General features: G+C 40.7%; 1 protein-coding gene across 1 annotated transcript in view; it reads right to left on the bottom strand.

Annotated features, from left to right (window-relative positions):
- Window positions 1-5,460: 5,460 nt before the first annotated feature.
- The window catches only part of LOC124605545 (ATP-binding cassette sub-family F member 3), an 89,804-nt gene continuing 78,811 nt past the window's right edge, over window positions 5,461-16,453 (bottom strand). The window contains exons 10-13 of the mRNA XM_047137303.1: window positions 13,547-13,721; window positions 12,944-13,124; window positions 12,477-12,697; window positions 5,461-5,749 (exon numbers count right to left, since the gene is read on the bottom strand). Of these exons, the coding sequence (XP_046993259.1) occupies window positions 5,594-5,749; window positions 12,477-12,697; window positions 12,944-13,124; window positions 13,547-13,721 (733 nt within the window). The 3' untranslated portion in view covers window positions 5,461-5,593. The remainder of the gene's footprint in view (window positions 5,750-12,476; window positions 12,698-12,943; window positions 13,125-13,546; window positions 13,722-16,453) is intronic.

The following is a 16,453-nucleotide window of genomic DNA, read 5'->3' as shown; positions in this document are numbered from 1 at the left end:
CTCCTGAAAGAAAGGATACTGCGGAGACATGGCTTAGCCAAAGCCTGGGGGATGTTTCCAGAATCTGCCAGGAAGTTTCATATCAGCGCACACTCCGCTGCAGAGTGAAAATCTTATTCAGGTCAAATCTATTTTCCACATTCACCATGAAGCTGTCAGACAAAGTTCTAGGCCTGTTCCTCCTGTTGCCTGTTGCCACTTCCCACCTCTCTTTACCCTTCTCCCTCCTTAACCTGTCAAGATCTCCCCTGGCCTTGTCTAACTCAGCCTGAAGGGCGGCAATTTTCCCCTCCTGTTCTAGTATCTTCCTATCTCTACTACAAATCCTACAAAACCACTGATGAGTCTCATTTACTCATGTACTCTTAAATGTCTCACAGTAATGGCAGCACTTTGGGAAATGAAGTTCAATCAGGAGAAGATGACGAATGTCCTGAAATAATAAGGTAAACAAGATTGAATTAACAGGAAATCTTAGCTCCCAATCAGACTTTATTTTGCCAATTAATATCATGGTAAAGAACCTGCAGAACATTGCTCTCGTTCTTCTTACACCAGTTTCATTATGCTGGGATATTGGCTATTCACTTTATTCATTTGGGTTAAGTATGTACTGCTCCTAGACTTTGGTTGCATTTCTGGATGTCTTTAGGTAATCTATGGGGCAGTGAAATAATACTGTCACATTATTCTCAGGGTGGAAACTTTGCCTCATTTAGTTGTAGTTGTGCACTACTGTACTCACAATTATGAGTTCAATAAATAACTATCACAAACAGAACCATTTTACTACTCTGAAGATAGATCTCACATGAAACCTAGAAACGCATAGCTGAATTCCAGTGGATTAGGAGTGTTGCATTCAAAGCATCAGATGTACCTGAGAAGGGACTGTATAACCAATTGTTTTATTTCAACTGTCATTCACCTCCTCAGTGCATTGCTCAGTCTCTTTTGGAACAAACTGCAGTTTTCAGATGGCTTAGTCAGTTATCTATGTGCTACCCATGTGTGATGTTTGGGAATGGCATGGAACCAGTACAACATATTTTCTTAAAAAAAAAACTGCTTCATGAATGTTGATTCATGTTTAGTAACTAAAAACTCCCTCCACAACACAAGCACATAGATTACTTTCTTATTATTGTTGTGACATTTGCCTGCTTTATTTCCTCTGAGTCAACGTACTGCGTTGTTATATTGGCTGAAATATGGGTGTGGAAGTTCAACACTGACTACTTTAAATTCATTACTTTCACTGTTCACAAACAACCCCCCCCCCTCCCTTAAATATAAACAGTTAATTTGACCAGTTAACTATTGTTTAACTTTCGATAAGCCTCATTAATAGGTTGCAGGCAGTGGTTTACCATTGAACATCTACAAGCAGTAAAAGCCTAACCACATAGTTCACAGTTCTTAAAGAATAAAATGGTACATATGGAACAGACACTGTCATTGTTTTAACACATGGCCTATTTGTGATACAATTATTTCACAGTTAAGCTGATGCATTGTCGTTGATCTAAACATTACCGGTTTTTTGTCTGAAACTTAGCTGTGGACTGACTGTCTCGGAACCAAAAATCAGGCCCTTATATACCCTCATAAAAATAGGTACTGAAACTACACATCGTTTGACGTTTAATTTACAAGATTTACAATTAAAAGTTAACTCCTTCAATTAACTACATACAGCAAAAAATTGTGTCCTTTTAACAGTTTCTTTTATTACAAGGGTTAAGCCTTATTATATGTTTAAATCATGAAATTAACAAATTTAGTTATGCAAACAATACTTTCAACAAAATTGTTAGTTACATTGGAATTAATTAAGAGCTGGCATGTTTTCGAATAGAGCCAAATAGATCCTTTAAGAATACTGTTAGATGTTTCTCCAAATGTTTAGAATTAGCAGAAAATTTATATTTGTTTATAAGTCAACAATAGAATTTAAGTTATGAAACAATTACTGATTTCACCATATAACAAAAGGATAACTAGGAATAGTCAAAATAAATTAGGAAATTGATGACATACACAAAAGTAGATCTTGTGTTATATTCTTTAAAACTGACGGCCAACCTTTCTCTTTTATGAAAACACATACTCTACTCATTTGTTGTTGTTGTGGTCTTCAGTCCTGAGACTGGTTTGATGCAGCTCTCCATGCTACTCTATCCTGTGCAAGCTGCTTCATCTCCCAGTAGATACTGCAACCTACAACCTTTTGAATCTGCTTAGTGTATTCATCTCTTGGTTTCCCTCTACGATTTTTACCATCCACACTGCCCTCCAACGCTAAATTTGTGATCCCTTGATGCCTCAGAACATGTCATACCAACCCACAAACTCCTCTTCTCCCCAATTCTATTCAATACCTCTTATTAGTTATGTGATTTACCCATCTAATCTTCAGCATTGTTCTGTAGCACCCCATTTCGAAAGCTTCTATTCTCTTCCTGTCCAAACTATTTATCGTCCATGTTTCACTTCCATACATGGCTACACTCCATACGAATACTTTCAGAAACGACTTCCTGACACTTAAATCTACACTCGATGTTAACAAATTTTTCTTCTTCAGAAACGCTTTCCTTGCCATTGTCAGTCTACATTTTATATCCTCTCTACTTCGATCATCATCAGTTATTTTGCTCCCCAAATAGCGAAACTCCTTTACTACTTTAAGTGTCTCATTTCCTAAACTAATTCCCTCAGCATCACCCGACTTAATTCGACTACATTCCATTAGAATCACAATGTCATCGGCGAAGCTAAAGTTTTTATTTTTCTCCATGGATTTTAATACCTACTCCAAATTTTTCTTTTGTTTCCTTTGCTGCTTGCTCAATATACAGATTGAATAACATTGGGGAGAGGCTACAACCCTGTCTTACTCCCTTTCTGACCACTGCTTCCTTTTCATGCCACTCGACTCTTTATAACTGTCATCTGGTTTCTGTACAAATTGTAAATAGCATTTCACTCCCGATATTTTACCCCTGCCACCTTCAGAATTTGAAAGAGAGTATTCCAGTCAACACTGTCAAAAGCTTTTTCCAACAAATGCTAGAAATGTAGGTTTGCCTTTCCTTAATCTAGCTTCTAAGATAAGTCGTAGGGCCAGTATTGCCTCACGTGTTCCCATATTTCTACAGAATTCAAACTGATCTTCCCCGAGGTCAACTTCTACCAGTTTTTCCATTCGTCTGTAAAGAATTCGCGTTAGTATTTTGCAGCCGTGACTTATTAAACTGATAGTTTGGTAATTTTCACATCTGTCAACGCCTGCTTTCTTTGGGATTGGAATTATTATATTGTTCTTGAAGTCTGAGGGTATTTCACCTGTCTCATACATTTTGCTCACCAGATGGCAGAGTTTTGTCAGGACTGGCTCTCCCAAGGCTGTCAGTAGTTCTAATGAAATGTTGTCTACTCCCGGGGCCTTGTTTCAACTCAGGTCTTTCAGTGCTCTATCAAACTCTTCACGCAGTATCGTATCTCCCATTTCATCTTCATCTACATCCTCTTCCCTTTCTATAACATTGCCCTCTTTATATTCATACAAGTGGTTCTCTTTTCTCCAAAAGTCTCCCTAATTTTCCTGTAGGCAGTATCTATCTTACGCCTTACATTTGTCCTCTAGCCATCCCTGCATAGTCATTTTGCACTTCCTGTCGATCTCATTTTTGAGACGTTTGTATTCCTTTTTGCCTGCTTCATTTACTGCATTTTTATATTTCCTCCTTTCATCAATCAAATTCGTGTTAAATGGCAATTAGTCAAATGAAAAAAATGAATTTTAAGGAGGCAGATGGCAAAACAAGAGGGGGAGTAAAAATATCCCAGCTTGCTTTGTCACATTGTTACTTAGATTTAACAATGACTGACACACACACACACACACACACACACACACACACACACACACACACACATTCTCCTGGACTAGGCTTAGGCTGAGTGATGGATAGCAAAAGTCTTTTCTCCCACAAACATTACTATGTTTCACAATTTTAATGTGACTGGCTGCTGACAGTTAATTCCACAAGACAGTAACAGTACTAAACATCTAAGAAAATTTAAGAGTTATAACTTGGTTTCACTTAGTGAGATCTAAGAAAATGTGTCTATAGGGATTAAAAAGAAATTAGAAAAAGCCTTTTAGGTAAACCAGTACTGAAAAGGAATAAATGCCAATTAACCAGTCTACACTCAGAAATCCGAAATGGGAGAAAAATGTTACCCTTCGATGTGAACAAAGTACTCTCAGAACCTAAGAGCTTGTGTAAATCACTATGTTGACGAAGCTTTTTCTGGCACATCATTATGTTTTTTATACTTTTGAGATATGATTAACAGGGGCTATTTTTTCTCCAATTGATATCTTTATTCTCTATTTAAGTTATAAGCATCATTAAATCAACAAAGTCATCATTTGGCCCCAAAAGGAAAACTCTTTCCTTGCTTATTAGCTCTTTTTTGCTTTTCCTGTAAGCATTCACAGAGAATCTGATCTATATGTCACGAGTTTCACTGTTTGAATCTTATCAGAGAATTTTAACAATACTCTTCTAAGTTAGGAAGATTTATTGCTTAAACCAAATCTATTGCCATTTTGTTTCAGATCGATGGACATTTGACACATCCTTTTGATCAGTTTATCTTATATACTCTCCATAGCACCATTCCTACAAAAACCAACACACATTTCTATTACGTGTTTGTGGAGTGCATCAGCAAATGAAATAATTATCTGCAACTAATTTACCATGTTTCTAAAGAATGAAGTGGCCTCTTATGAGCAAAAGGAAAACTGTTGTCAATGTAAAGCTCATATTTCAATCAATGGAAACTCCAGGTAGGAATATCAACAATGGAGGAAAAGCCAGATTGCTACTTACCATAAAGACATGTTAAGGTGCAGACAGGCACAATTAAAAGACTCTGACATGCAGCTTTCAGCCACAGCCTTCCTCAGTAAAAGAAACACATACCATTCACACTCACAAGCAAGCACACCTCATGCACACAGGACCGCCAACTCCAACATTCCGGCCTGAGATGGTGTAGCTGGCAGTTGTGTGTGAGTGAGGTGTGCTTGCTTGTGTGTGTGAATGGTATGTCTCTCTTTTACTGATGAAGGCTGTGGCCAAAAGCTTTATGTAGTTGTCTTAATTGTGCCTGTCAACAACTAGACATGTCTTCTTTATGATAAGTAGCAATCTGTCTTTTCCTAAATTGTTAGAGCTCGTATTTATATTTCAAAATCAAAGTTAATTAAAAAAGAAAAAGAAGTAACTTTCATGGTGTCGAGAATACGAAGATACATTATTCATAAAAATGTGAAAGACTGCACAAATGTAACTACGAGGAACAGACAGGATCAGCATATCTTTCTTCCATTGCCCTTATAAAGGTATTTTTAGGGTGAAATAAGAAAATACATAAGCCAACTAAAGTTTCAAAACAAATGTATTAAAACTTTATTTGATATTTTATAAATATGGTAGTTTAACAGTTCATAAATAAATACAACCTCTGTTTCATTTACAACCAACAATAGGTTCTTGTGCAGCACTGTGGAATTTCATTTCAGTTGTGCCTCTAGCTCTCGTTCAACAATCTTCCTGTATTCGTCAAATCCACCTTCAATACTTTTCACTTTCCCACCTCCACATACCCAAAGTTCTTTACAAACCATTCGAATAAGGCGTTCATCATGAGACACAAGAATAACCCCACCCTAGAAAAAAATATCAATTTGATTAGTAGTAATATTACTATCAGCTGCAGCATGAAATAAATGATAAACATCTGACAACTGGAACCTGAAAAATCATATTCCTGAAATGCGGTAAGGTTAAAGTTATGAAAAAGTAGCAGCAGCATCTGACTCGAACTTTTTCATATAGTTAGTACACATCAAGAACTTTACAGTTGGGTGGGGTTAAAACTTTCATAAATATGTTTTTATACACACATCAACAAAGTTTTGCATCACCTCTATACCAAAAGTTCCGGAACCACACAGAAAATTGGAATAGAGATCAACATAAACATAATTTCCACCCTTTTATTGCTCAATACTTGAATGTTGTACCACCATACAGTGAGACCTTCAGAGTTGGTGGTCCAGATTGCTGTGCACACCGGTACCTCTAATAACCAGTAGCACGTCCTCTTGCATTGATCGATGCCTGTATTCGTCGTGGCATACTATCCACAACGCACTGTTTCTCCAGACTGCCCCAATCCAAAAGGCGATCCAGTGTAGATTCCTCAGAGTAGTTGGTGGGTAACGTCATCCAAAAACAGCCCTTTTCAATCTATCCCGGGGCATGTTCGGCAGGGTTCATATCTGGAGAACATGCTGGCCACTCTAGTGGAGCAATGTCATTATCCTGAAGGAAGTCGTTCACAAGATGTGCATGATGAGGATGCGAATTGTCATCCATGAAGACAAATGCCTCGCAAATATGCTGCCGATATGGTTGCACTATCGGTCGGAGGATGGCATTCACACATGATACAGCCATTGCGGCACCTTCCATGATCACCTGTGACGTACGTCGGCCCCACATGATGCCACCCCAAAACAGAAGGGAACCTCCACCTGGCTGCACACTCTGGACAGTGTGTCTAAGGCCTTCAGCCTGACCGCATTGCCTTCAAACAAGTGTCCGATTGTCTGGTTGAAGGCATATGTGACACTCATCGAAGAGAGCGTGATGCCAATCCTGAGAAGTCCATTCGGCATGTTGTTGGACCCATCTTTACTGCACTGCATGGTGTCGTGGTTGCAGAGATGGACCTTGCCATGGACGTCGGGAGTGAAGTTGCTCATCATGCAGCCAATTGCTCACAGTTTGAGCCTTAACATGACGTCCTGTAGCTGCACCAAAAAGCATTATTAAACATGTAGGTGTTGCTGTCAGGCTTCCTCCGAGCCATAATCCATAGGTAGTGGTAATCCACTGCTACAGTAGCCCTTGGCAGCCTGAACGAGGCTTGTCATCGACAATTTCTGTCTCTCTGTACTTCCTCCATGTCCGAACAACATCACTTTGGTTTACTCCGAGGCTCCTGGACACTTCCTTTGTTGAGAGCCCTTCCTGGCAGTGGACATGATCAAACTGTGGTATTGACCGTCTAGGCATGGTTGAACTACAAACAACAAGAGCCATGTACCTCCTTCCTGGTGGAATGACTGGAACTGATCGGCTGTCGGATCCCCTCAGTCTAAAAAAATGGCTCTGAGCACTATGGGACTTAACATCTTAGGTCATCAGTCCCCTAGAACTTAGAACTACTTAAACCTAACTAACCTAAGGACATCACATACATCCATGCCCGAGGCAGGATTCGAACCTGCGACCGTAGCGGTCGCGCGGTTTCAGACGGAAGCGCCTAGAACCGCTCGGCCACTTCGGCCGGCACCCCCTCAGTCTAATAGGTGCTGCTCTTGCATAGTTGTTTACATCTTTTGGCATGTTTAGTGACATCTCTGAACAGTCAAAAGGACTATATATGTGGTACAATATCCACATTCAACATCTATCTTTAGAAGGTTTGGGAACTGGCATGATACAAAACTTTTTTTTAACATGTGTAGTTATCAACCATTCAATGGGCAATGCTGGCTGCAGGATTTGGTTTCTTTGGTGTAACAGACAAATATGCACGATTATACATTCAAATACATATTCATTATTCATATCAGATGTGAGTACCAATGGTTCAGACTATCATCACTGACAGATGGTCATGTTAGTGCCTAGAGCACACTAGTTATCACTGTCTAGCAATAGTTATGGCATGATGTCTGGCGAGATACAATGTCACTGATTGGCAGGAATTAAAGGAGGGAAACGTGGAATGTTTAAAAACTTTGCATTCCAACTTTATGTGCATTATAGTCACTACTGATATTTGTAAATCAAGTGTAGTGCTATTGGTGTGCTTAAAAAATTGTGTGTATCCCTCACAGGGTGCAAAGGATGGATTTTACAAAGTTGTAATACATGGGTAAAAAACTGTGGATAAGAACATTATGTAGTGTGTGTGTGTGTGTGTGTGTGTGTGTGTGTGTGTGTGTGGACAGAAGATTTTTGACAGTATTAATCTTGTTTTGTGGTACAGCTTTAGGAAATCACATCCTTAGTGAAACGTCTTATTGAAGGGTTCCAGGCCTGGCTACTCCTTGTTTCAGACTGACTGTGCTGAACCACAATCCCCACAGAACTTGATTGGGCACAAGTTCATATAATACTTCCAGAACATGGATTATTGTTATACATGTTTAACAAGTGAACCACTATAAATCTCTCTTAATTTCTTCTGAATGAGGATTAGGAATGAAGTAAAAAGCAAAACATGAGAAAACACGAGAAAAAAATGCTATTCTCATTAAATGAACAAACTTTTAGTTTAGAATCTGCAAAGACCCTTTAAGTGGATGCAGATTATGATGGCAATGGAATGATTAATTACATTATGATTCATGAATATTTCTCCAGCTTAAGAACTGGTGTTTAATGACTACCATAACATTACTTACCAACTGAAGATTTATTGCACAGATACACAATGACAAGCAACATCCGGTGCCTGAAGCAAGAGTTAATTATTAACCTTTTCGCTGCTACGTGTGTGTATGCATATCCTGCTCTGCCATACCCCAAGTGTTATGGATGCACATACGCATGCCAAATGGGTTTTCCTACAATGCTATGGATGTCTGTATGCATCCCGGGCCAATGACCTCTAACTACCGCAGACGAGTCAAATCCATATTTCGGCAAATAATAATAATAAATCCCGTGGAGGCCCAGGAAAAGAATAGGCCTCTGGTATGTTCTGCCAGTCGTAAAAGGCGACGAAAAGAACAAACCACTAATAGGGCCAACCCCCATTTTAGTGTGATTAGTTGGTTCAGGACAGAACTAAAGAAGCCTCTGACAAGTGCAGTCATGGTCGGGGACGACGTTTGGACCCTATGCCCGCCCACAATGGTAACGACACTGCTAGCCAACTGGAAAATGATTTAAATCCAAATAGAAGTGTTTTGCAGGATATGCTTCCTGCAACCACCCTAGAAGGAAAACAAAGACGGAGGATGAGATGGTCAGATGAAGTTAACCGACACCTCATGTTCTGTTATTACCAAGCAACAAACCTAGGAACCAACACAACTGGATACAGATCACAAGTATACACAACATTTATTACCAGATACCCAGAATTAAAATTTTAACAGAACAACGACTAGCTGATCAGATCCATGTAATAATAAAAAATAACAGGATACCCCAGTCAGAATTAGAAAACATCAAAGAACAAGTACAACAAATACTGAAACAAAATAATGTGCAATCAGAAGAAGAAGAAAATACAGTAATGGACTCAAACATCCCAGAGCAAACAAAGAACAACACGCATCAATTAAACAATCAGAGGAAAACGAAATCTTAAGACAGCCACCAGAACAAGCACAAATAGAACACGAAGTGACACACATGTTAGATATAGAAGAAAAATTTCAGCTGACATATATAGAATACAAAGACACAAATACAGACATTAGACCATTCTTGCTTAGACCGCCAAATAACCCACAAGTCGAAACAACAATAAAAACTATCAACACAATCATACACAACAAAATAAATGAAAACACAACTACTGGTTTATCTAGGTGCACTCACTACACTAAATATACACACTAGGCAGAGATCAGAACCAACCCACACACAGAAGAAACCCACAAAACCAGCATGGCAACACAGGCTACAGATCAGAATAGAAAAACTGAGAAAAGACATCCGATAGCTAACACAATTTATAAGAAACGAAATGTCAGAAAAAACTCACAACAAGAAGCGATAGAGCAATTAAACGAAAAGAAGCAAAAATTACAAGCATTGGCCAAACGACTTAGAAGATACAAAAAAAGTGAAAATAGAAGGAAACAAAACCAAACATTCAACACAAACCAAAAGAAATTTTACCAGACAATAGATAACATACACATTAAAATAGACAATCCACCAAACATAACAGACATGGAACACTTCTGCAGCAACATATGGTCAAACCCGGTACAACATAACAGGCATGCAAGTTGGATACAAGCAGAAACAGACACATACAAGATGATACCACAAATGCCTGAAGTGATAATTTTACAACATGAAGTCACCCAAGCAATTAATTCTACTCACAATTGGAAAGCCCCTGGAAAAGATAAAATAGCAAATTTCTGGCTAAAGAAGTTCACCTCAACACATTCACATCTAACTAAATTATTTAACAATATGAATATAATAAAGGGAAACATTCCACGTGGGAAAAATATATCTAAAAACAAAGATGATGTGACTTACCAAACGAAAGCACTGGCAGGTCGATACACACACAAACAAACACAAACATACACGCAAAATTCTAGCTTTCGCAACCAACGGTTGCTTCATCAGGAAAGAGGGAAGGAGAGGGAAAAGACGTAAGGATGTGGGTTTTACGGGAGAGGGTAAGGCGTCATACCAATCCCGGGAGCGGAAAGACTTACCTTAGGGGGAAAAAAGGACGGGTATACACTCGCGTATAGGAAAGGAGGGGGGGGGGGCGGCACTTCCCTCCCTGTTGCTCCTCACCACCTACTTCAGGAGCAACACCTGCCCCCTCCCCCACCCCTCCCTCCCTCCCAAGCATTGGGGATATCAGTCCCCATTTCTGCACCGAAGAAGTGTAAGTCTTCTTTGTTTCCTCTTGCTAGGAAGGGGTCCCTTGGGTCACTTGCTTCCCAGGTTTCTGCTAGTGGGAAAGATGACACCTGCCAGTTGCTGAAGAGCCCAAAAGCATCTGGTCGTAGGACACCACGCTCATCCTCAGTCCCAGAGACTGAGCCAGTGAAGTCCTCTCTGCCAGGGAAACCCAAGGAGCAGTGAGAGAGATCCAAAAAGAATATCCCCAAGACCAAGGGAATTGCAGTGGCATCCACACCACCACTTTCTACAAGCTCTGCGTCTGCGGATGAGGTGGAGATTCTGGGTTCCGCCGAGGACCTTGATCTCGCCGGACCCTCAGACAATGGATAGAGACTGTTCAGGCAATAAGTTGGTGGCAGCAGGTGACCTTGATGCGTAAATTGCCTCACTGAATGTTCCATGCCTTCCCAGTCTCATGACGTCATCCTCCAGTGGAATTGCAGTGGTTTCTTCCAATTCCTGCCTGAGCTACAGCAACTGTTAAGCTTTACACCTGCTTTCTGCATTGTCCTCGAGGAAACCTGGTTCTCGGCAATGCGGACCCCTGCCCTCCGCAGCTAAGGGATATTACACAGGAACCGTAGTGACTATAATTGAGAGTTTGTTGGAGTTTGTGCTTATGTCCTAAGCTCAGTCTGTAGTGAAACTATGCCTCTTCAAACCTGTCTTGAAGCTGTGACTGTCAGAATAAGGACGACACAGGAAATAACTGCCTGCAACTTATATCTTACTCCAGATGGTGTAGTATCCCTGTTCTTACTTTGGTGTGGCCAGGGATGGAAACGATTTGGGGTGGTACTTCTGTACACTGAATTGAGCCTGTGAATGCTTAGAGGCTGCTGGTGTTTGACCACCAGCAAGAGATGATGTACTAAGTTTCATCGCGTGTAATCCATTCTGATGCCACCCACTCCAACCAGGGGTTCTCCCCACAGGCGTCACCCAGCCGCAAAGGCCACCTGGCAGGATGGCCATTGCTGGGAGTCCCGATGCCCCAGGGTGATGGGCATCTACTCCTCTGCATACGTGGGGAGCTAATGGCGCAGGCATCAGCAGACCGATTCCTGTGTGGTCAGGGGGTTACAGCCAACAGGGTACAGGGCCGCCCCACCACAACAGACTAGCTACCATACTGGATATCAGGTGCAACCAAGCAAGGTAGTCCATCATCATCATCATCATCATCATCAGCAGCAGCAGCAGCAGCAGCAGCAGCAGCAGCAGCAGCAGCATAGAAAACAATACTGCACAGTTGATGGAAAGATACGCACCCAGGAGGGTAACCTCGCCCAACAGTTGCAGAATGAGCAGAAGTGCAGATCCACGTCGATGAAGGATGGGCATGATGGACACAATGCACCATGTAAGGTGCCCTTCCCCAATTGGCTCGCTCTTCCCGAAAATTTTGAAAAAAAATGGAGGTCAAACCCTACAGGGGACCATCACATAAAGGCCGAAATGTTTGAGACTAATTTTAGTTGACTCTTATGACAGGCAGGAATACCTCAGGTCTATTCTAACCCCCGGACCCCCCAGTGAGGGGGCTAAAGGAATCTCACTATTTTCAGCCTGTAATACAAACATGGAAACAACGTGGTCCAATACAGGATATAAACAACTAATCAAAAATTGAGTGCAGCAGTAATCTTTATATTTATTACATAAAAAATTTCCAATGGAAGATCAGTAATAAAAATTACTCACAGTGAATTTATTTACTGCTTTTCCTAGGGCTTCAATGGTCTCTATGTCTAGGTGATTTGTTGGTTCATCAAGCACCAAGAAGTTTGGATTTCCCATACACATCCTGGAAAACGCTACTCTTGACTTTTGTCCTCCTGAGAGACTTCCAACTGTCTGGAGGGCCATGTCTCCAGTAATACCAAAACTTCCCAACTGCCGCCTGTACTCCTCTATGGGTTTACCTAAGAAGAACAAAAATTTTGCAATAAAATAATGCAAAAATTCCATATCTAAAATTACAGATTTTCCTTCATCTGCAGGCATACACACAAGCATGGCTGCAGCAAATGCTACAATAGTCAGTGATAGAACCAACAACATAGAACACATTCAGTGTCTGTAACAATACTTCTCCCCACCCATAATACTAAATATAATGAACCATTCCATAACTGTAAGACACGAATTTAAGAAAATATATCAAGCACCTGGATAAGAAGACTGGAGTAATTCCACTGATGAGACATTCATTTCCAACTGATCCACATGATGTTGGCTAAAATAGCCAAATTTCAAATTCCGATGAACGTGCCGCATTCCCTTTGTGGGTGTCAGCATGCCCATTATGATTTTAAGTAGAGTCGTTTTACCGGCTCCATTGTCACCAACCTAAACATAATGCTAACATCTTCAAATAATCATGTAACTTTAAGTATAAGTATGCATGTTTGTACTGTACTATAATTATAAGTAATACTATTCTTTTTATGATCTGTTAAAAAGTAATGGAGCAACTTTTCAGTTTGGCACATATGACAATGAACTGAAATAATTAAAAAACATTGTGGCTGGGTGCTACATATCTACAACAACATGGATGTCTTAACATCTGAGCATTCCCGCTATCATGTTTATGAATAACGAAATTATACACAAATTACTGCAGTAACAATGAAAAAGGAGGATGAATTAAATAATAATACTGTGCAGATTTTTGATTCCCAAAACCCAAACATTAATTTTAAAATATTATTTTCTACACCAAAACAGAACTGTACAGTTGATAGTTATTTAATTAAAATAGGACATACTATGCAAATTCTGGAGTCTAATGTAGCACCAAGGTTGACATCAGTGAAAATTGGCATCTCAGACGTGTATCCAAAAGATACTTCATTAATCTGTAGAATTGGTGGTGACAGTGGTTCAGCATCAGGAAATTTCAGAACAACTTCAATTTCTTTCTCTATGGGTTTGAGTTCTGGCCTGAAAAGCATAGTCAAAATATTAATTTCTGTTGTGCCACATTAACAATTTTGAAATGTTTGGAAAAACATTAAAACATATCCTAAGACAAACATAATTAAGAAAAGGAATCAATCTGCAGTTAACACAACGTGTTTCAACTGTGTGACAAAAGAAGGCTGCTTAATATGTGAAATATTTACATCTATCTCCAAGTTAAGAAACACACCGTTGTCAAGGTAGTTCTGCAAATTATCACAATACTAGGATTTTAATATTATTATGAAAAGGAAAGTTGCTACTCACCATATAGCAGAGATGCTAGGTAACAGACAGGCACAACAAAGAGACTGTCACAAATAAAGCTTTCAGCCAGTAAGGCCTTCGTCAACAACAAACAAAACACAAACACACGAAAGCGCGCTTGCAAATGCAACTCACACACACGACTGCAGTCTCAAGCAACTGAAACCACACTGTTTGCAGCAACACCAGTGGCGGCTGGGTGGGGGTAAGGAGGAGGCTGGAGCAGGGAGGGGGAGGGATAGTATGGTAGGGGTGGTGGACACTGAAGTGCTGCAGGTTGATGGAGGGCAGGAGAGAGGTGGAGGGGCAGGGTCGGGGGTGATTGATGGAGAAGGAGAGAAGTATAAAGACCAGGTGTGATGGCGGAATTGCAACTGTGTATTGCTGGAATGGGAACAGGGAAGAGGTTAGGGAGTGAGGACAGTGCCTAACGAAGGTTGAGGCAAGGAGAGTTACGAGAACATAGGATGTATAGCAGGGAAAGTTCCCACCTACACAATTCAGAAAAGCTGGTGTTGGTGGGAAGGATCCATACAGCACGTACTGTGAAGCATGTCATTGAAATGAAGGATGTCACGTTTGGCAGCATGTTCAGCAACAGGGTAGTCCACTTGTTTCTTGGCCACAGTTTGTCAGTGGCCATTCATGTGGACAGACAGCTTGTTGGTTGTCATGCCTACATAGAATGCAGCACAGTGGTTGCAGCTTAGCTTGTAGATCACATGACTGGTTTCACAGGTAGCCCTGCCTTTGATGGGACAGGTGATGTTTGTGACGGACTAAGTAGGCGGCGGTGGGAGGATGTATGGGACAGATCTTGCATCTATGTCTACTACAGGGGTATGAGCCATGAGGTAAGGGATTGGGAGCAGGGGTTGTGTAAGGATGGACGAGCGTATTGTGTAGGTTCGGTGGACGGTGTAATACCACTATGGGCAGGGTGGGTAGGACATTTCTCATTTCAGGGCACGACGAGAGGTAGTCGAAACCCTAGTGGAGAGTGTAATTCAGTTGCCCCAGTCGTGGGTGGTACTGAGTTACAAGGGGAATGCTGCTCTGTGGCCTACACTTCACTGTCCGCCACCGCTACCACACTATACCTCTCCCTCTCTGCCCCGGCCTCCTCCTTACCCCCACCCAGTCCACTCCCATCATTCAATGGTGCTACTGCTCGCAATGTGGTTTCAGTCGCCTGAACTGCAGTCATGTGTGTTTGTGTGTCTTTTGTTGACGAAAGCCTAACTGGCCGAAAGCTTTATTTGTGACAGTCTTCTTCTTGTGCCTATCTGCGACTCAGCTTCTCTGCTATATGTAGAGTAGCAACTTTCCTTTTGATAATAGGTGTTAAGTTCCATCCTGGATTTTCCACTGCTTGATTTAGGCTTTTAATATCTGTGACATTTTCTACATAATAGCTTCAGGGGTATTGAGTTCTTGCTCTGAGGTGAAAGATATTTTTGTCAAACTTTCTGCACCTCTCATCCAAAGATGTACTGAGATTTCAACCCATCTCTGCAATATCCTAATTCACAAACAACAGAATCCACAGTAATTTTTTAACATGGGTCATGCATCTGGAAACTACTTTGTGCCAAGCATTTCAAATGTGTCCCCTCCCCATTTGAAAATTATTTCAACCCTGTCAATGGGAGTACCCTCAAAATAATTGCATAATCTATGTGTAATTGTCATCAATGTGCCTTTCACAGAGGGTGGCTTTAAAATAACTAACAATTAGAATTAATTCTAACTGATGCAGCCTTTTCTTAACATCAATACGTAAAATAATTTCTGAAACTACTTCACTACTGAAGCTGTGTGTGTTCCCTCTTGCTGATGTGGGCCCCAAATCTTCATCACAGCCAGTTAACTACCGAACACCTATATTGCCATAGTCCATTACAACTAAACCTTTTTTGGTCTGTTCTTTCTTCTTCTTCTTCTACATATATCCAACCTCAAATCTCAAAAGTTCTCTTCTTCAAACCTTTTCTGCCCCAACACTGACACTATATGCCCTTCAAGCAGTTTTCACGGTAGCAATCACTCAATACATTTTTTACAATCTTAAGTGACACAGCATTACTGATAAACAGCTACTGAATTGATGATAGGCACACACAAGACAGAAAACTTGCTCGCTTTCTGAGTGGCGGGAAGAATCTCTGGTAGGATATCCTTCATTTCAGGGTATGACCTGGTAATCACAACCCTGGCAGAGGATATGGTTGTCATTCCAGTCCAGAGTGATGGGATGGGTGGGCACTCCTTTGTACCTGATTCTTAGGGACGTCAGATTATTGGGGATATGTGATGATACGGCATGGGAAATCTGCTTGTGGACTAGGTTTTGGGGTAGTCCTCCTCTGTGAAGACCCTCATGTGAAATACCAGGCAATAGAGTTTTCGTCACTGTAGATACTCCATGAACAGGTGGCCAAGTTCTA

The sequence above is a fragment of the Schistocerca americana genome, chromosome 3 (genome assembly GCF_021461395.2).
Source record: "Schistocerca americana isolate TAMUIC-IGC-003095 chromosome 3, iqSchAmer2.1, whole genome shotgun sequence".
NCBI lineage: Eukaryota > Metazoa > Arthropoda > Insecta > Orthoptera > Acrididae > Schistocerca > Schistocerca americana.
The sequence above is the reverse complement of the archived record's forward strand: the minus strand, read 5'-3'. Positions and strand labels throughout refer to the sequence as shown.